The 20,279-nt window shown below is 36.3% G+C and overlaps 1 protein-coding gene across 10 annotated transcripts in view; it reads left to right on the forward strand.

Moving 5' to 3' along the window:
* WDHD1 (WD repeat and HMG-box DNA binding protein 1) overlaps positions 1 to 20,279 on the forward strand; it is a 58,316-nt gene that overhangs the window by 3,793 nt on the left and 34,244 nt on the right. For 2 of the 10 annotated variants that reach the window (XM_027570895.2, XM_027570896.2), the window contains 9 exons: positions 5,985 to 6,096; positions 7,128 to 7,180; positions 10,984 to 11,135; positions 12,635 to 12,746; positions 12,930 to 12,980; positions 13,896 to 13,991; positions 17,303 to 17,395; positions 18,194 to 18,300; positions 18,637 to 18,778. In XM_027570895.2, the coding sequence (XP_027426696.2) occupies positions 12,663 to 12,746; positions 12,930 to 12,980; positions 13,896 to 13,991; positions 17,303 to 17,395; positions 18,194 to 18,300; positions 18,637 to 18,778 (573 nt within the window). In that variant the 5' untranslated portion in view covers positions 5,985 to 6,096; positions 7,128 to 7,180; positions 10,984 to 11,135; positions 12,635 to 12,662. Of the gene's footprint in view, positions 1 to 5,984; positions 6,097 to 7,127; positions 7,181 to 10,983; positions 11,136 to 12,631; positions 12,747 to 12,929; positions 12,981 to 13,895; positions 13,992 to 17,302; positions 17,396 to 18,193; positions 18,301 to 18,636; positions 18,779 to 20,279 lie in introns of those variants that run through there. The other 8 variants (XM_027570891.2, XM_027570898.2, XM_027570892.2 and 5 more) reach the window with 7 other exon arrangements.

The raw sequence follows: 20,279 nt of genomic DNA on the forward strand, positions 1-20,279 counted from the left end.
AATCTATGCTATGACCATGGCAGTTTGGGGATGAAGTGGAGGACAAGGTTTGGTATATAGTTTTGTCTACATGGATACTGAAAATAACTAAGAATTATGATAGGAATAGTGTTAGAGAATGACAATGAGCCTTGTGCTAAAAATCCTTAGGGAACATGGGAGATTTCTCTTTAGGGTTTTGATAGCAGTTTTTTGCCCCCTGCTTTTTTTTTACGAGTAGTTTGTAGCAATAGAATGGAAGTGGTTGTAAAATGCAAGGAAGGCCCATCAGTAGGCCCCACAGGAATGTAGAAGAGAAATCAGCCACCTTTTAAGAGGGCTGAAGAGGAAGCAGTGTTCTCAGAAGAAATGTTGGGGGAAAAAGCTGAGGATGTAGAGATTTTTCTGGTGCCTGACTGCGAATTTCATGAGGCCCAGTGGAAGGGTCAGGTCGTATGAGGGAAAGAACATGGCTCTGTGAGGATGGAGAATCCAGATGGTGAGAAATGCCTTGGTAATCATTGGCTTCTTGTAGTTATGTCACAAAGAGGATCAAGGCATGATAGAATTAGTCTTTACAGTGGTTTTCTCACTCAGAAACTTACAGTCGTTTTCTTATCATCTAAACCAGGGCACCTTGGGGAATGAGGAGAAGGATTTCAAGAGTTAAAATTACAGTTTTTAAAATTATTTATTGATTGACAAATTATTCTGTTTTGGTAGATCTATAACATTTCTTTTCAAAAATTTTCAAAACATTTTTTTTGTAAAAACATTTGTGACATTAAAACATTAAAAAAATTTTACATTGATTTTCTATGTACATTTCTATTTACATTTGGATTATACTATGGAGTATAATCCAAACATTTACATAAGTAGAATATTTAATCAGTTTTTTAGCTTGTCTCTAACATGGTGTTGCTGATATTTTTCTGAAAAATATATTTTTTTCAATATAGTCTTCTTTTTATTTTTGCTATAAAATTGACTGCAGTCTTCCTCAGAGTTACATTTATGGTGAGACCTTAAAGTGAGACCTTCAGTTAATTTTTTTTTTAGACCATAATATTTTTCTTTCTTTTTTTTTTAAGATTATTTATTTATTTGTCAGAGAGAGAGGGAGAGCACACATACAAGCAGGCAAGCAGGGGGAGCAGCAGGCAGAGGGAGAAGCAGGCTCCCTGTTAAGCAAGGAGCTCAATGGGGACTCCATCTCGGGACCCTCAAGGCAGATGCTTAATTGACTGAGCCACCCAGGTGTCCCTAGACCATAATATTTTTCAATCAGAAAATACTTTCTTTAGGTTCTCATATACCTGGTAAGCTCAGAGCAAATTCTACTAAGTGGAAGAATTTCGATTTTTATTTATTTTTATTTTTAATTTTTTTTTTAAAGATTTTATTCATTTGAGAGAGAGAGACAGAAAGAGCACAAGCAGTAGGAGAGGAAGAAGCAGACTCCCTGCTGAGCTGGGAGCCTGACATGGGGCTCGATTCCAGGACCTGGAGATCATGTCCCAAGCCGAAGGCAGACCTTCAACCATCTGAGCCACCCAGGCACCCTGAAAAAGTCTCAAGTTTTAAAAATTTATTTTAAATAGGTAAATCTTTCACCTTCAGTATTTTTACAGGTTCCGTTGTTTTTTTTAACCTGTATTCAGAGTACCCTTTTTCAGTAGTAAGCTCTTCAATATTTTTAAAATTTATTTTATTTTATTTTTTTAGTTCTTTAATATTTTTAAAGACAAAATTCATCAAGGAAGTTGTCTGTGGTTTCTTTGAATGTTTCACAGATTTTAAGCCTACTCAATTTAATATTCTGGCATAGAACATAAATTTGTACAATTAAAAAAGGACTTCCCTCAGAAGATTCTTCTCATAGGTCAGGATATTCCAGAGTACAATTAGCAAATTTCAAAATTATATCATTCACTTTTTCAGCTTTTAACATACAATTTGTTCAACTCTTTTTTTTTTTTCTTTTTAAGATTTTGTTTATTTATTTGACACAGACACGGGGAGAGAGGGAACACAAGCAGGGGAAGTGGGAGAGGGAGAAGCAGGCTTCGCGCCAAGCAGGGAGCCCGATGCGGGGTTCAATCCCAGGACCTTAGGATCATAACCTGAGCCGGAGGCAGACGCTTAACAACTGAGCCACCCAGGCGCCTCTGTTCAATTCTTACTTGCTTTTGTAGGGATATATTTTAGTATGTTCCTGTGCATAAGCTTTGTTTTCATTAACTGCATTTTACTAAAAGCTTCAGAGCCTTAAGTTGAAGGCTTAAATTAAAGATTGTTAACTGATTTTGAGCAAGATGCAACTAAGACTTAGGGAACTTGTTTCCAGTAATAATAATACCATCATTATAGGACACCTAGGTTTTATAAAGTCACTCTTCATGGGGTAACTTGGTGATGGGCATTAAGGAGGCACTTGATGTGATGAGCACTGGGTGTTATATGCAACCGATGAATCATTGAACACTACATCTAAAACTAATGATGTACTATATGTTGGCTAATTGAATTTAAATTAAAAAAAAGTCACTCTTCAAAGACTCAAATATTTAGAAAATCTGATTGATGATAGGCAGAAGAGAAAGCATCTCATGCAATGCTGAAGTATTTTTATGTATTTAATATCAGTTTGTTACAAAAATTTTGTTATCCTGGGTGTTAATAAAATGATCTCAAAATTTGACAACTATGGCTTCTGTTTTGATTGGTACATTATCACAGTGCATTTGGTTATGAATTATACTTTGAATTTGAAGTACATAAGTATTTCATAGATATCTAAATTCAGTAAGTACATTGTTTTTGCTACAGTGCTGTGCTCAACCAAAATGTTGTATTACTGTGAAAATTAAGAATTTTATCTTTAGCATTGAACTTTTCAAATGAGGTTAGATAGAATTCCCAATAATAGATGTTTTGCTTCTGCAGAATAAACTTCTAGAAGCTTTACTTTGTTTCCATGAGCTGAAGAGAAAAAGACTAAACCATTATTGGAATCAGTCTGACTGATTTTCTATTTAAACCCTCTGATGACATTGAGAAAACCAGTATCTTTTAACTGTTTGAAAAATTATTTTACTAATGGAGACAACGTATTAATAGCTATAACTTTACTTCATACTTGAATTAGGAAACAAAATGAAAAATGAACAGAATTAATTTAGAACCACTGTCGTCTGTTTTAATGCTGCACTGTTCAGTACAATAGCCACTAGCCACAGGTGGCTATTTAGATTTTAATTAATTAAAGTTAACTAAATTTAAAATTCAGTTCCTCACTTGCATGAGTCACATTTTAAACCACATTTTAATTGCTCAGGAGCCTGATATAGACCATTTCCATTCTCTAAGAAAGTTCTGTTGGACAGTACTGCATTATGAAAAGTCATGCCCAACAAGATGCAGACTCACTTTCTGCAGCTGTAGAAGCATGGTTTTCAGGGAGTTACAAGATAATCACTAACTTACAAAGTAGATACTCAGGTTTCTTTAGGAATTTTGTGTCTTCTGACTTTCTGTGGTTGGTGTCATCACTCCAGTCCCCATGATAAACATCAGCTAACATTTTGTTCATGTTACATTTCCATTATCAACTTCTTGAGAAGCAGAAATACAGTATTTCATTTTTTTTAACATGTACTTGATAGCTTTTTTTTAGTTGCTACTGAAAGGTATTTTATTAAAATGCATAATCAATAAAATTAACATTTAGTTTTATTCCTATAGTAAATAACAAAAACACTGTCAAGAATATTCAGACTACTCTAAAAGCTCAACTTAACTATTTAACTTAACTATTTCTTGCATATATTTCTCATTAATTACACTGTATTTCACTCTGATTTTCCATTAGTACCACCAACTGGCAGCTGCAACTTTCTACATCTACCTTGCTGGCTGACTGATTGCACCAAATAGTCAGTAGGGACAGCAATATTCAGTAGGGACAGCGATATGAAGTACTTACCCCATCACCACTGAAGACAAAGAAATCGCTGTAGGGCCTCTTGACTGACTTCACTTTGGTTTTTGTCTGTTAGCACCTGTTGTCTGTGAAAGGAGGTATTAATAATGTTGCATCAAGAAAGGATTGGAATGGGGAGATGGGTAATCACTTGTCTTTCAGATTTACCTATGTGATAAAGTGAGAATTCTATTCATTGTACATGTTTCACTGGCAGAAGCTGGAAGTGCAAAGAAGAGGTCTGTCAAACTCACCCAACCAGTTTTGATGCAAATAATACTAATATATTTTTTTAAAAGATACTACCTTCTATTTATTTATTTATTTATTTATTTATTTATTTATTTTTAAAGATTATTTATTTGAGAGAGCGAGAATGAGAATACATGAGAAGGGGGAGGGTTAGAGGGAGAAGCAGGCTCCTCGCTGAGCAGGGAGCCCGATGCGGGACTCGATCCCGGGACTCCAGGATCATGACCTGAGCCGAAGGCAGTCGCTTAACCGACTGAGCCACCCAGGTGCCCTATTTATTTTTTTAAATTTATGTATTTTTTTAGTAACCTCTACACCCAACATGGGGCTCGAACTCACAACTTGAGATTAAGTGTCATATGCTTTTCCGACTGAGCCAGCCAGGTGCCCCCCAATACTAATATGTCTTAAAATTAAAAAATTGAGGACAGAGGCGCCTGGGTGGCACAGTTGTTAAGCGGCTGCCTTCGGGTCAGGTCATGATCCAAGGGTCCTGGGATTGAGCCCCACATTGGGTTCCCTGCTCCTCGGGAAGCCTGCTTCTCCCTCTCCCCCTGCTTATGTTCCCTCTCTCACTGTCCCTCTCTGTCAAGTAAATAAATCTTTAAAAAAAAATTGAGGACAGATTCTAAACCAGCTGGATGTATAAATCAGGAATGTCCTAGTCTGGGGCACCTGGGTGGCTCATTCAGTTAAGCGTCTGCCTTCAGTTTAGGTCATGATCCAGGGTCCTGGGATCAAGCCCGCATCTGGCTTCTTGCTCAGCAGGGAGTCTGCTTTTCCCTCTGCCTCTCCCCCTCACTTGTGCTTTCTCTCTCGCTCTCAAATAAATAAAATCCTTAAAAAAATGAAAGAAATGTCCTAGGCAAAAAGACTAATGGTCCTTCTGTTTCTTTCCTGTAGAAGGGAGTCCAAGCTCCTTACTCTTGGATTAAGATCATTGTAAATAGGGTGACCCCCAATCTGCATTTTCTTTCTCAATTTCCTGTACCGTTTGCTCTAAGTGAACTCCCTCATATTTTACTAACTTCGTATTTTGGTTCATGTGGTTTCCTCTGTTTGGAACTGCTCTTTTCACCAATTTCAGCATATCCAGTTCAGCATATCCAGTTCTACTTGCCCTGCTTGACCTTTGACTTCCCAGTGTAGATATCACCTTTCTTATGAACCTCTACAGTTCTTTATGTAGCTTCTCTTTGCCATTGGCTATGTTATTTTTGTATTTTGTTTGCTTTTGTATGTGTCAGGACACATACAGATAGGACACACACCAAATGAATATAAGTACCAGGAAGACAGGGGGTTTAAAACAAGATTTGAGAGATACAGATGGCCATTTGAATAATCAGTTTTGGATAATTGAGCTCTTGTATCCATCCACTTATTCATTCAACAATCATTTATCAAGACTTCTATATGTCAGAGATTGCTTTGTGCTAGACGCACAATGGTCAGCAAGGTAGACTTTGTCCCTATTGTTAACAGAAATTACCCATTCATCTTTCTTAAATTACAGATGAAGAATTTTATGCCACAGAGAAACTGGAGAGAACATTAAATTTACCTTTCATTTTATAGGATAGGAGATTAGCAGGCTTTGTTATTGAGGTTTATGTATGTAAAATGAGAAAACATTGACTAACACTTTGATTTTATTGGAAAAAAGATAAAGTATTCCAAAAAAAATTAATAGGCCTGAAACTGGATGACTTTTTTTTTTCTTTGCTGAAACTTGGACGACATCTTAATGAGTGTGTTTCCTTCACAGTTATATTGTGACTTGTGGAAGTGATGGTGATGTGAGGATTTGGGAAGACTTGGATGATGATGACCCTAAGTCCATTAATGTTGGAGAAAAGGCATATTCATGTGCTTTGAAGGTATTAAAAACATTTATAGCAACCGATGAGAAATGATACTGCTGTGTGATTTTTTTATGTATGGGTGAAGAATATTTTTGTTGAAGTTTTGAATGTAGATGTACTTTTTGTTTGTTTCTCTTATGAAATAATAATATTCAAATATGTATAATAATGCCATAAATTGCCTGAAATTTTTACAAGTAAAATCTGAATCTGAATGGGTTTAAAATTTGGATGGTTTATTAAAGGTGATTAATGGTTTATTAATGGTAAACCAGTTAAAATATTTGCAAGAAATTATACTTTTTCTTTTGAGATTTAAATGTTCCCTTTTTTTCCCTTTGAGAGAAAACTCCATGGCATTTTCAGGTTTTTAGTTCACTAATTTAGACAACTAATTACACTAGAAAAGAGGAATATTTTAACTTTTTCAAGACATATACATGTTTCATGTTTCTAATGTTTTATGTAAGGTAAATATGCAAGTGATATCTAGGTTATTTGGAGAATGGAGACATGTTTTCAGAAGGCCTTTGCAAACTAAGTATATAAAAACAACTAAGCTTTTTATTTGTGATGAATTTTGAGTGTATTGTATTTGGGTAGAAAAAGTATTTTCACAGAATTCATGTTTTTTCAAACTCAGGCTCATTAAGGTAGATGAATGAGATGGTCTTTAGATACTTTAGATATTCTTTTTTAAATGGTCATATATAGGGGCACCTGGGTGGCGCAGTCAGTTAAGCTTCTGACTCTTGGTTTCGGCTCTGGTTGTGGTCTCAGGGTTGTGAGATTGAGCCCTGTGTCAGGCTCTGTGCTCAGCGTGGAGTCCGCTTGAGTTTCTCTCTCCCTCTCCCCCTCCTGCTCATTCTCGCATGCGCGAACGCACTCTCTCTCAAATATTAAAAAAACCAAAATGGTCATATATAATGGAAAATATATTCCCAGATGGAAAAATATAAATGACCAACATATATTAGATACAAGTTAAACTTCACTAATAAGCAAAGAAGTACAAATTAAACAATTGGATCTTTTTTTTCTATCAGATTGGCAAGGATGAAAAATATTGCTAATTCCATAATAGTGAGGATTTGGAGAAGTAAGTATTTGTTAAGGAAAAACACTCTCCTGTCTTTTTCCTTTACTCTCACACTACTACCTTCCTCGTAACACTTCCAACACCAGATGTGTGGGTTTTTTCCCCTACATCAAAGCAATTCTCTGCTATACTGGCTGGGTGTCCTACAGTTCAGTTAAATTTGGACACTGACAGGAGTGAGCATAGACCTTATAGGTCAGGATCTCAGTCCCACGAGACTGCCCCCCACTTTAGATAACAGTTGCAAGTAGTCCCCGGGTTACCCACAGAATCTGTCCTACTTGGCTATAAATCAGAGGTTCCCACGACCCCCTACTTGGAGTCAATCTTTTGCTACAACAGCTCACAGAATTCAGGGAAACACTCCTACCAGTTCATTATATAGTGAAATATAGATAAAGGATACAGGTGAACAGCCAGATGAAGAGATACATGGGATAAGATCTGAAAGGCTCTTTTATTCCCCATGGAGTTGGGGTCCGCCACCCTCCTGTTACGGCGATGTCTTCACCAAGCCGGAAGCTCCTTGAACCCCATACCATTGGGATTTTTATGGAGGCTTCATTACATTGGCATAATTGATTATGCCATTATTAACTCCATTTCCAGCCCTTCTCCCTTTCCCAGATGATGACGGGATAAGGCTGAAAGTTCCAAACTTCTAATCATGGTTTGATTTTTCTGATGAGCAGCCCTCATCCTGAAGCTATCCAGGAGCCCACCAAGAATTGCCTCCTTAGAAATGTCTTTTCTATCACCCAGGAAATTTCAAGGGATTTAAGAGCTTTGTGTCAGGAACTGGGATCAGAGACCAAGTATTAGAGCAAAAGCTTCTCCTAGTAGTCTTGTCATTTAGGAAATTACAAGGGTTTTAGGAACTCTATGCCAGGAATGGGAGGCAGAGACCAATATGTAGTTTCTGTTATTTTACAGTATTGCACAATAGTCATTGGAAGTGTAACTGGGGAGTTTTGTTTTTTTTGTTTTTTGGGGGGAGAAGGGCAGAGGGAGGAGAGAGAGAATCTTAAGCAGGCTCCACATAGGGCTCCATCTCAGCTGTAAAAAATTTTCACAAACTTGGTGGCGTTAGAACAACAGAAAATTATTGTCTCACAGTTCAGAAGGCAAAATGCCTGAAATCAAGGTGCGGGCAGGGTTAGCTCCTTTGGAGGCCCTGAGGGATAGTCTGTTCCATGCCTCCCTTCTAGCTTCTGGTAGTTGCCAGTTATCCTCGGTGTTCCTTTGTTGGAAGATACATCGCTCCAATCTCTGCCTCTTTCTTCACATTGCCCTCTTCTCTGTGTCTTTGTGTCCCTATCTTCTCTCCATTTTCTTACAAGGCCACCAGTCATTAGGTTTAAATCCTTTTTTTTTTAAGATTTTATTTATTTATTTGACAGAGACAGCGAGAGAGGGAACACAAGCAGGGGGAGTGGGAGAGGGAGAAGCAGGCTTTCCGCTGAGCAGGGAGCCCGACATCGGGCTCGATCCCAGGACCCTGGGATCATGATGAAAAGGCAGATGCTCAATGACTGAGCCACCCAGGTGCCCCTAGATTTAGATCCTTACTACATGTGCAAAGACCCAGTTTCTAAATAAGACCACATTCACAGGTACCTGGGCTTAGGACTTAGGCATGTCTTTGGGGGGCCATTATTCAATGAACTACAAGTCTGATAGTCTGTGCTAAAATGTTTTCTTTTGCTTTAGGAATAGAGTTTATGGTACTTCATTGAAATGACATTACCACACAGCCATATGAAGCTGGCAATTTTACAACAGATTTCATTTAAAATATCATTGCTTATAAATGTACTTTCTGTTTTTGGAGTCAGTGGTACAGGGAAGTACAGTTAGATGTTTTGTTTGAGAACAAAGTGGAGAAAATATCACTCTCCAAAATAGTGAAAATGAGATGAATCAACTGGTAGTAATAGTTAATGCTTACCTAGTATTTTACATTGTCAAGGCCTTTTAACAAAGATATGGGGAAGTATGTGGAATTACCTCCATTTTATTCTTGGGAAAGTCAGAGCTCTGAGGAAGGTCAAATGACACAGTCGGTAAGAAACACAGTGGGCTGGAGCTCAAGTCAGCTTGTGCTGGGATCCATTCTTCTCAATACAGTAGGGAGAAGAGTGATCTGACCAGATCCCTGATCCTTTGCGTGTTTTCTTTTTTTTTAATTTTACTAGTTGATAAAGTACTGATAGTGATGTGGTTTCCCAGTAGATTTGTTGGAAATTGACTTCAAAGCAAGTCCTTTATTCAGATCTCTTGGGTGAGTAAGTACAGATATATACTTTAATATTTTCACATGAATAGAGGACCAGTTAATGTGGTCCTCTATTACCAATTATCAAAAGAATTTGATATTGTTAAAGAATTATTAAAGAATTATCAAAATTCTTTACTAGATCTAACAGGATGCTTAGTCAGATTCTACTGAGACATCTGTCTGCCAAGTAAAGCACAGCCAGGTTGCAAAATTCCTGTACATGCACACAAATAGTTGGTGTTTCTGCAATTTCTCTGCATCATCAGTGTTGTCTTGAGTTGGTTATAGTTTTTCTTGAATTCTCTTCTTGTTTTCATATTTAAGTTATTGTTTAGCTTCAACATGATAGATTTAGTGTATTGTGGATTGTTTAATTACTTACAGTAGTTACAATGTAGGCATAGGCAGTGTTTTTCACCAATTTTCCAGTAATTGAAGATAAGTATGTATTATAGTTCAAATCTGAATCATCTATACTGTTACTTGAACGGATGTATATATCTTCCCCAATTTTTCTATATACTAACATGTCACTGTATTACTAAGTTCTTTTTCTGTTGGAGTGGGAGCAGGTGCTGTAGATAAGCAGAGGGTCTTACATGTGCAAATATGACTGAGACCTATTGCTATAAGATATTCATTAACAAACTTGAGTAATTTGTTTCTTTGGCAGTTAGCATTTAATCTAATAAATTGACCATATGAATTATCAGAGCATGTATGGTTGGTAGACTATGATTTAGTCTGTCAGGACGTAGTTCTTCCTAGAGAAGTAATAAAATTAAGGTTCTAGGGCAGATACTTGACCTTTTATGATTCTTAGCCAAAATCTATGCAGAGCAATGATGTCTGCTGATAATTTTCAGATCCTAAAACTTTGTTTATTTAATGTTTTTTTATTTTCTAAAAAAGTTATTTATATTTTTAAGTCCAGTATAATTAACGTACAGTGTTATATTAGTTCCAGTTGTACAATATGGTAATTCTCAACAGTTTTACAGTGCTCAACATTATAAGTGTATTCTTTTTAGGATCCTCCTACTTGCTGTCTTCCTATTCAGTGTTTTTAAAGAGAAGCCATGGATTCTGCATTTAGATTTTATCTACTTCAAAAAGGCATCTAATGATTTTATTGTGGAAACACAGGGCAACTCTATGGTGTGGCCATGCCTTCTGATGTGCTGTTCCCTCACTGAGACTAGCTATGTTTTTTCTCTGAAAAACTCTTTAGTCTCTTTCATGATACTTGGGGATGCATAAAAATACTATTTAAATCATTTTCTTGTCAGAAGTAAATGAAAATCCAGAGGCTAAAAATTTGGCTGGTGAAGGGAGAATTAAATTCCATAAAGGTTAGTAAGTAAATTTTTCTTGCTAATAGACACTTCAGGAAACTTGTACATTGAGTAATGATTTTTCTCTTGACATTAACTACATTTATAAGTTTTTATGTTTTTTTTTGTAGGATTGTTAAGTGTGGAAAGACTCAATTGATTTGGATTTTTTTTGCCAATGTTTCTTTTAGAATGGGAAATTGGTCACTGCAGTATCCAATAATACTATTCAAGTCCACACATTTCCTGAAGGAATTCCAGATGGTATATTGACTCGCTTCACCACAAATGCAAACCATGTGGTCTTTAATGGGGATGGTGCAAAAATTGCTGCCGGATCTAGGTAAGGCCCTCTGGTACCAGAAAAGGAAGTAATATTAGAACAGAATGGCCTCATTCATTGGCTTCAGGGTAACATTTTCAGGACTCTCTCCCTTCTGTGTGTATGTGTGTGTGACGTAATTTTTTGCAGAGTGGGGAGGCTTCAGAGGGAGAGGGAGACAGAGAACTTTAAGTAGGCTCCGTGCCCAGCGCAGAGCCTGATGTGGGGCTCTATCTCACAACCCCAAGATCATTACCTGAGCTGAAATCAGGAGTCAGATGTTTAACCAACTGAGCCACCCCGGTGCCCCACTTAATTTTTTTTTATATTCAAGTCTTTAGTGAAGGTTTTTAAGGGCAACCTTGTGCTTCTTTGTGAATTGACATATCTTGCTTTGCAGACAGCATGTTCAGTAAATGCTGAAAAAGATTAGGGAAACATGATAGTTTGATATGAAATTTTAAAAATCATTTCAGGTAGAACCTGGACTGTCAGGATTTTTGTTGTTTCTCTTGATGCTTATTTGTCATAGGAAAAAAAGGAACTAATGAATTGGTGAGGTGAAGTAAAAGGCATAGTACTTTTTTTATTTTTAAGGATTTATTTATTTTAGATTGTGCATGAGCAGGGGGAGGGAGAAAATCTCAAGCAGACCTGCTGAGTGTGGAGCCAACACAAGGCTGGATCCCAGGACCCTGAGATCATGACCTGAGCCGATATCAAGAGCTGGCCTCTTAACCAACTGAGCTACCCAGGTGTCCCTGACATAGTACTTTTTTTTTTTTTTTTTAAGATTTTATTTATTTGACAGAGAGAGACACAGCGAGAGAGGGAACACAAGCAGGGGGAGTGGGAGAGGGAGAAGCAGGCTTTCCTGCCAAGCAGGGAGCCTGACATGGGGCTTGATTCCAGGACCCAGGGATCATGACCTGAGCTGAAGGCAGATGCTTAACGACTGAGCCACCCAGGCGTCCCTAACATAGTACTTTTAAAAGTGGTTGTGACTTAAAAAAAATGGTTGGGACTTTAATTAATTAATAAATAATAGAAGCTTAAGATGTAACTAAGGAAGCCAGTTAGGAAGTATTTGTATTTGTAGTTTATTTATTTATTTTAAAAGATTTTATTTACTTGTCAGAGAGAGAGAGCACAAGCAGGGGCAGAGGCAGGCAGAGGGAGAAGCAGGCTCTCCACTGAGCAAGGAGCCCGATGTGGGACTCGATCCCAGGACCAGGGTATCAAGACTTGAGCTGAAGGCAGGTGCTCAACCAACTGAGCCACCCAAGCGTCCCAAATTGTTAGTATTTTAAAGGGAAATCCTGAGTTCTGTTTTTAGTATCTTCATGGGGCAAGATTAAAAAGTAGGTCCTTAAATTTGGATGCCAAATTTTGCATGTTGCTATAAAGAAATTATGACATATACTCTTGTGATTTTGAAATATTTGGGTCATAGATTTTAGGAGAGGCTTTTGTATGGGTATTTATTAGTGTCCGTTATACATTACTCTTACTGTTCATAGTGATTTTCTAGTCAAAGTTGTGGATGTGATGGATTGCAGCCAACAGAAAACATTTCGAGGACATGATGCTCCTGTTTTAAGTCTTTCCTTTGATCCTAAGGACATCTTTCTGGTAATCATTTTTTCCCTTTGTTGTTCTTTTTTTTTTTTTTCTTCAATATGTTTAAAATTGTAAGAGAATTAGCAGAAAATTTCACACAGTTGATGAAAAGGCTATTTGGTTTATCAGTTGAACCAGTTTCCATACGGTATTATGGCCATAACTATAGAGAAATTTATTGTTTTATTCCTGCAGGCATCAGCTAGTTGTGATGGAACTGTCAAAGTGTGGCAAATTTCAGATCAGGTAAACTTATCAATTTGAATTTAAGACTTTATGCTCATTTCTGTCATAAATGAGGTGTTACATAGCATTGGACTAAATTAATAATTCTTTTTCTTTATAGTTTGTTTCTTTTGAGTAGCATTGAGTACTGTTTTTGTCATCAAATCCTATAATAATCTAATGTGAAAGTGTGTTGAAGACTAACTCTACCCAATCAGAAGGGAAATAGATTTATAGTTCAATTTTAGGTTTTATAAATCAGTGGGGAAAAATCAGTATATATTTACTATACTATGAACTACCATGTGTTGGGATCTCGATGTTAGGGATTCAAAAATAAAATAAGACATTGGCCATACTTTATTTGGAGAGTCACATAAATGACTTATTCTAACCAACCTGATAAAAGTTTTAAAGGAGATGAAGAAAGCTCTCTGGATTGGCAAAGGGAACCATTAATTTTTCCTGAGGCATACTAGAGATAATGTGGCTAATGAGAAAAGTATTCCCCACAGGGTATGCCTCAGTAACCACAGTTTTTTCCCCTTATATTTGAACTGTTTAAAAGGGTTGACTTTGATACCTTAACATTTTATAGGAGATTTCTTAACTTTATTTTTGTAGATGTTTTAAGATTTTAATGTATTTTTTTTAAATGTGTGTGTATATACGTTTATTCAGTGAGTATATTGTTCACTTATTCTACATAGGAAATACACTTATTTAGTTATTTAAGATTTGTGCTTTTTTATACCTCTGAATTATTTAAAGTAATTTAGGTAAATCAGATATCATAGTTAGATGAAGGTGAATCAAGTGGCTTTTTTCATACCAGTATGTCAGTTTGAAGAAAGCACCTATGAAATATTTTCCATTCTTCATATCTCTTGGAGAAGTTTCATAAAGGGAAATAAATTTTCTTTTTTAAAATATCAGACATGTACTGTTAGTTGGCCACTGCTTCAAAAATGCAATGATGTGATAAATGCAAAATCAATCTGCAGACTTGCTTGGCAGCCAAAAAGTGGGAAGGTAAGTGACTCTTACTTTTCAACCTTCGTTTTAGTTATTTCTTCTGGTTCTTGTCAACTTTGAATGTGAGAATAGTAGAATTAGTTTGTTAAATTGTAACTGTTTCATTTAGGTTGTAAGTTTTAGTGCCCCAAGCCAACCAATTAATATTGATATGTTTTAAGAAACATTTTAACTTTGGGGGTACCTGGGTGGCTCTGTTGGTTAAAGCATCTGACTCGTGGTGTGGGCTCAGGTCTCAATCTCTCAGGGTTGTGGGTTCAAGCCCCGGGTTGGGCTTCAGCCTACCTAAAAAAAACAAAACAAAACATTTTAACTTTGTAAAGGTTCTTTCCTTGTATGAATTAATTTTCTTCTTTATTTTTGTATTTAATGGAACAACTCTGGAAACAGTCTTGTTATGTCCACTCTTACTAGTAGCGTTTAACATTTTGGAGGTAGTAGCTGATAAGATAGGAACTGTTTGAAAAGAGGAAGGAGAATACTTATTATTTACAAATGAAATGGTTGACTATAAGGAGATTTTAAGAAATCAACTGAGGAAAAAATATTATTAGTAAGAAAATCCAGTAAGGTAGTTGGAAACAAACTAATATACAAAACCAATAATAATCCTATATATAAATAATAGCCATTTAGAAAATACGTGGTGGAGAAAAAAATGATGCATTTACTGTGAAATCAAAAAAGATGAAATAACAAGGGTAAACTTACCAAAAATGTGAAAGGGCTTTATAAAGTAAACTTGAACATGCTATCAAGAGGAGTAAAAGAAGACTTAAATAAAAAAATATATTCCAATTTTAGAAAGGAATTTTTGATATAAAGATGTCAGTTCTTTCTGGGGCGCCTGGGTGGCTCAGATGGTTAAGCATCTGCCTTCAACTCAAGTCATGATCCCAGGGTCCTGGGATCGAGCCCCACATCAGGCTCCTGGCTCAACAGGGAGCCTGCTTCTCCCTCTCCCTCTGCCTCTCTCCCTGCTCATGCTCTCTCTCTCTCTCTCTCTGTATCCGTGTCTCAAATGAATAAATAAAATCTTTAAAAAAAAAAAAGATGTCAGTCTTTCTTAAATTAACCTATAGTTTTTGAGAACATTCAAATGTAAAATATCAGTACGATGTTTGAAGGGGACCATAGAGCCACCCAGGTGCCCCAAGAGCTAATTTTCTTAATATTCAGAAAGTTCTTTTAAGTCAGGGTGCCTAGATGGCTCAGTAAGTTAAGTGTCTGACTTTGGCTCAGGTCATGATCTCGGGATCCTGGGATCAAGCCCTACGTTGGGCTCCCCACTTATTGGGGAGTTGGTTTGTCCCTCTGCCTCTCCCCCCACCAGTGCTCTCTCACACACACACTGTCTCTCTCTCAAATAAATAGTCTTTAGAAAAAAAGAGTTCTTAAAAATCAGTAAGATCTGGGGTGCCTGCCTGGCTCATTTGGAGGAGTGTGTAACTCTTAATCTCGGGGTTGTGAGTTTGAGCCCCACGTTGGGTGTAGAGATTACTTACAAGTAAAATCTTTTGAGGCACCTGGGTTGCTCAGCTGGTTAAGTGTCTGCCTTCAGCTTAGGTCATGATCTCAGGGTCCTGGGATCGAGCCCCACATTGGGCTTCCTGCTCAGTGGGGAGTCTGCTTCTCCCTCTCCCTTGGCCTGTCTACCCCCGCTTGTTTTCTCTCTCTCTGAAATAAATAAAATCTTTGAAAAAAAAAATCTTTAAAAAAAAAGTCAATAAGATCCTAATAGAAAGGTGGTCATGGACATGAACATTGTACATAAAAAGATAATATAGGTGATTTTTTTTTTAAGATTTTATTTATTCATTCATGAGAGACAGAGAGAGGCAGAGGGAGAAGCAGGCTCCCCACCGAGCAGGGAGCCTGATGCGGGACTCGATCCCAGGACCCCGGGATCATGACCTGAGCTGAAGGCAGACGCCCAACCATCTGAGCCACCCAGGCGCCCAATATAGGTGATTTTTAACGTATGAAAGTATATGCAACTTTTCATACCAAAAGAAATACAAATTGAAACTATTGTGATAGCCTGTTTTTCATTTATCGGATGTTCAAACATCAAAAGTTTGATTATATACTATGTGGAAGAGAGAGTGGCAGTTTTTATCAGAATGAACAACAGTACTAGTTCTAGGCATAAATCCTATAAGCATATTTATATATGTGCATTACAGGGTATGTATAATGAAAATGTTGCATCACCGTTTGTAGTAGCAAAAGAATAGGAACATACTAAATGTTTATTAATAGGAACTGGTTAAATAAATCCTGGTATTCCTGAAAGTAGGATATTCTGCAATTGTTAAAGTGAGGTAGATCTGTATGTCCTCATTGGGAATAGTCTTCTGATACATTGTGAAATAAAAAACATCAAGCTGTAGAGCAGTAGGTATAAATAGAATTCTGTTTATTGTGTATGTACTTGTGTATATATATATGTACCTATGAATTCTTTTTTTTTTTTAAAGATTTTACTTATTTGACAGAGAGAGAGGAAGCACAAGTAAGGGGGAGAAGCAGAGGGAGTGGGAGAAGCAGACTCCTGCCTGAGCAGGGAGCATGACAGGGGGCTCAATCCCAGGACCCTGGGATCATGACCTGAGCCGAAGGCAGATGCTTAACCGACTGAGCCACCCAGGCACCCCTGTACCTACGTATTCTTGTGCAGTCTATGCTTATGTGTACCTTTGGGAAGTAGAAATAGGATTTAGGGGTGGGAGGGAGACTTTCTTTTAATATATGCCCTTTGTAGCATGTAAACTCTTTAAGACTACTACATTCTGCATTAAAGTGATAGATGAGGAATTTAGTATGTATTTTTTCTTTGCTCATGAAACAATCTAATTAATTTAAAAATCAATACAATTCACAGTTTTTCTGTTCATAAATATTTTTCTCTTTGTATAAACATGGAAATACTGTATTTTTTCTATTAGTCTCTTTCTTTGGAAGAATGTGTAAGAAGATCAGTTTCCTTTTCTTAAGATATTTAAAGCATTCTGGATCTATTTCTTTCCTTTTGACAAATGAGATGAGTGTTTAGATCCAAAGGACTTAGATTTCTGAGAAGTAGTGTCAAAAATACATAACTACAAGTGCTCTGGTTTTCAGTGCAAGCAATAGAGTGATCACTCATTCTTTGCTTATCAAAATTTTAAGTAATTTTCTGAGTTCTGTTAGTTGCCAATTATAGTACAATTTTGCTTTATGTTTCATAGTCTTATTTGATTTTTTTTTCTTTTTTTCTCTCTAATTTAATGTAAACTTTTGTTTAAATCATTTATCTTTCCTAATAGTTACTGGCAGTTCCTATGGAAAAGTCTGTTAAGCTATATAGAAGAGAAACGTGGAATAATCAATATGATCTTTCAGATAATTTCATCTCTCAGGTACGTTTTGTAAGTGAAACTTTCATTAGGCTGACAGGAATATTTCATGCATACTTTGCCTAAATACAATTGTAGTTAAGTATTGTTGGACATGGATAACAACCTCAAATTGTTGTGCATGTGTCCACCTTTTGCCCCTCAGCCTTTCTTCATTTAGCCAGTAACTGGACAGTAGATAGGTCTTTGCTAGGTCCTATGTGAACTCTCTTCCTTGTGAAATTTGATCAGACAATCTCTTAATTTATAAGAAGTCAAATTTAACCCTAACATAGTATTAGAACATGTTATTTTCACATTATCAGTAATTCATTAGCCTTTATTGTTAAGTGAGTTTCATTGAGACTTATGATCATAGACTGTGGAATTTTAGAGCAGGAAATGTTCTATATTCTTTCTCTCTTCTTCTCTTAAACATTCCCATTTGGCTCTCAAGAGGCCCAGTAGGTCAGCAGTGGCTTAATATGATTCACTTCACTTAGTATGGTTCTCTTCATCTTGATAGTGACAGCTGAGAGGATACTTTTTATGATTTCTCTTCTAGGATAATAACAGTTTTTAGATTTTATTTTTAAAATTGTGCCAGTATAATTTTCTCATGGTAAACAAAGTAATAGCTGCTAGTGATAGTTGAATGTTACTGAAAAAGAAAGTTAAAAAATAAACTGTCTTGTCATTTATGAATCAATTTAATTAGAAGTTACACAGAATATGAGTTGTAAAAATTTGAATTTGGTAATAAAATAAGTGTTTAGTTTCAAATTGTGCAAATTGTTATTTATTAATTGTTTTTCCTCATAGGCCCTAAATATAGTAACCTGGTCTCCCTGTGGGCAATATTTAGCTGCAGGGAGTATTAATGGTTTAATTATAGTTTGGAATGTGGAAACCAAAGATTGCATGGAAAGGTATGATTCAACATATCTTTTGTCTTTTTTTTTTTCAACTAATCTCTATACCCAGTGTGGGGCTCAAACTCATGACCCTGAGATCAAGAGTTGGATGCTCTACTGACTGAGCCAGCCAGACACTCCCTTTTGTCTTTTTTTTTCTTATTTCTATTAGATTTTTGTTTTATGATGAAATATTTCAAATTTTTGCAAGTATTAGATTGTCAGAATACAAACATAGAGTTATTAGTTTGTCAGAAGTCATTTAACCTTTTATAACTAAAATTTATCTAAAGAAATGTATAGCTTATATACTTTTGGTAGTGTTTTAAGAACTCACCTTTTAATTTTTAGGGTGAAACATGAGAAAGGTTATGCAATTTGTGGCCTGGCATGGCATCCTACTTGTGGTCGAATAGCTTATACTGATGCAGAAGGAAATCTAGGGCTCCTGGAGAATGTTTGTGAGCCCAGTGGAAAGACATCAAGCAGTAAGGTAATAAGCAATAGATGGTGAAATAGTTTCTTCAGAGTCTTTTGTGGTCATATGGGTTTGGAAAACTCCACAAAATACATTACTTTCTTGGAAAATTATAATTCATGTTATTATATTAGATGTTCAGTAATGATTTATCACAAAGAAAACTGTTTAAACTTGTTTAACCTAATGTTTCCTAAATATATTTTACTGAGAAGCTTTTCCCCTCCATATAATGCCTGTTAATATTCCTTGGCTTTATAAAGAATACCATTATGAAATACTATTTTAGTATCCTGGTATTCTGGAGATTGTTATTTAAATAAATATAGATAAAAATTAGAGTTAATAACTATAACTTAGTTTAGCCTATAAACCTTTTCTGCTCTGAATTAGCTTTAACTCTTAGAGCTACCCTTACATGTCTTAATGCTTAGCCATCTACTGCTTTAAGCAGGCCACCTTGTTTTATACAATGCCTTGTTTTTGTTTGTTATTCTTCCTGCCTGGCAAATATACCCAGTCATATTTTAAGTCTTGGTTTAGGGTTCCAGTTAAAGATCATTCACTTAACATACCCATTTATGTTTACTCAGATACTGATACCTGGAACCCCTGGAAAATAGAAGCATGATGGGAAACTTAAGTTTAGCTTCTCAAAAAGTCGGAAAATTGACTCCTAAGACTGCAATTGGGGGAAAGCGGAGATGCAGTTCAGCCTGCCTGACTGAATCCCCCAATGATTCAAAATTTGGTAGCACTAGGCACTTCTAAAAGTGGGGTTAAAAACAGGAGAATTGGTTTAATAAACAAATAGATATCTGTAGTCTCAACATTAGTGTGCACAGCTAGGTAACTGCCTTCCCTCACTGCCATGTATATTCTGGCAGAATGCTGGAGATTTGTCCTCTAGAAAAGGTACAACAGAGAAGGTCTCTGGTTGGTAAACTGAGGACAGTTGAGCAGCATTGGGTGGAAGAGGAATACTGTACTGAAGAGGATTAAATGAAAATGTATATACTTGGATGTTAAAATTCCCAGCTTATTTTTCATACTTGGCTCCTACAGCATTGTCAGCCACTCTTACTTAGGCTTTTCAGGCAAGAGATTGGAAGAATCGTCTTTGGGGAATCTGTCCAAGAAAAAAGACCTAAAGAGAGAGAAGATTCTTAACTCCAGGGAAAAAATTTATAAAAGCAAGGAAAGGTGATCACAATATACCACATTTATAAAATGAGGGTAGGAATAATGTCTACTACCTAGAGTTTTATTGTGAGAATTACATGAATTATATATAGAATTAGAACAGTCTGTAGCACAACACTTTATATGTTATTTTTATTCAACCATGCATACCATTTACATGGTCATAATAATCTAAATTCTGTATATTGATCCAACCAAAATGAGAATATATCTATATTGGGAGGATTGGTGTAGGAGAATAGTGTACATACGTACAAGAGAGTAGGGGTGGTTGAAAATTACACCAAATCCTCATGTTTCCTAATATACAGAA

The sequence above is a fragment of the Zalophus californianus genome, chromosome 6 (genome assembly GCF_009762305.2).
Source record: "Zalophus californianus isolate mZalCal1 chromosome 6, mZalCal1.pri.v2, whole genome shotgun sequence".
Lineage (NCBI taxonomy): Eukaryota > Metazoa > Chordata > Mammalia > Carnivora > Otariidae > Zalophus > Zalophus californianus.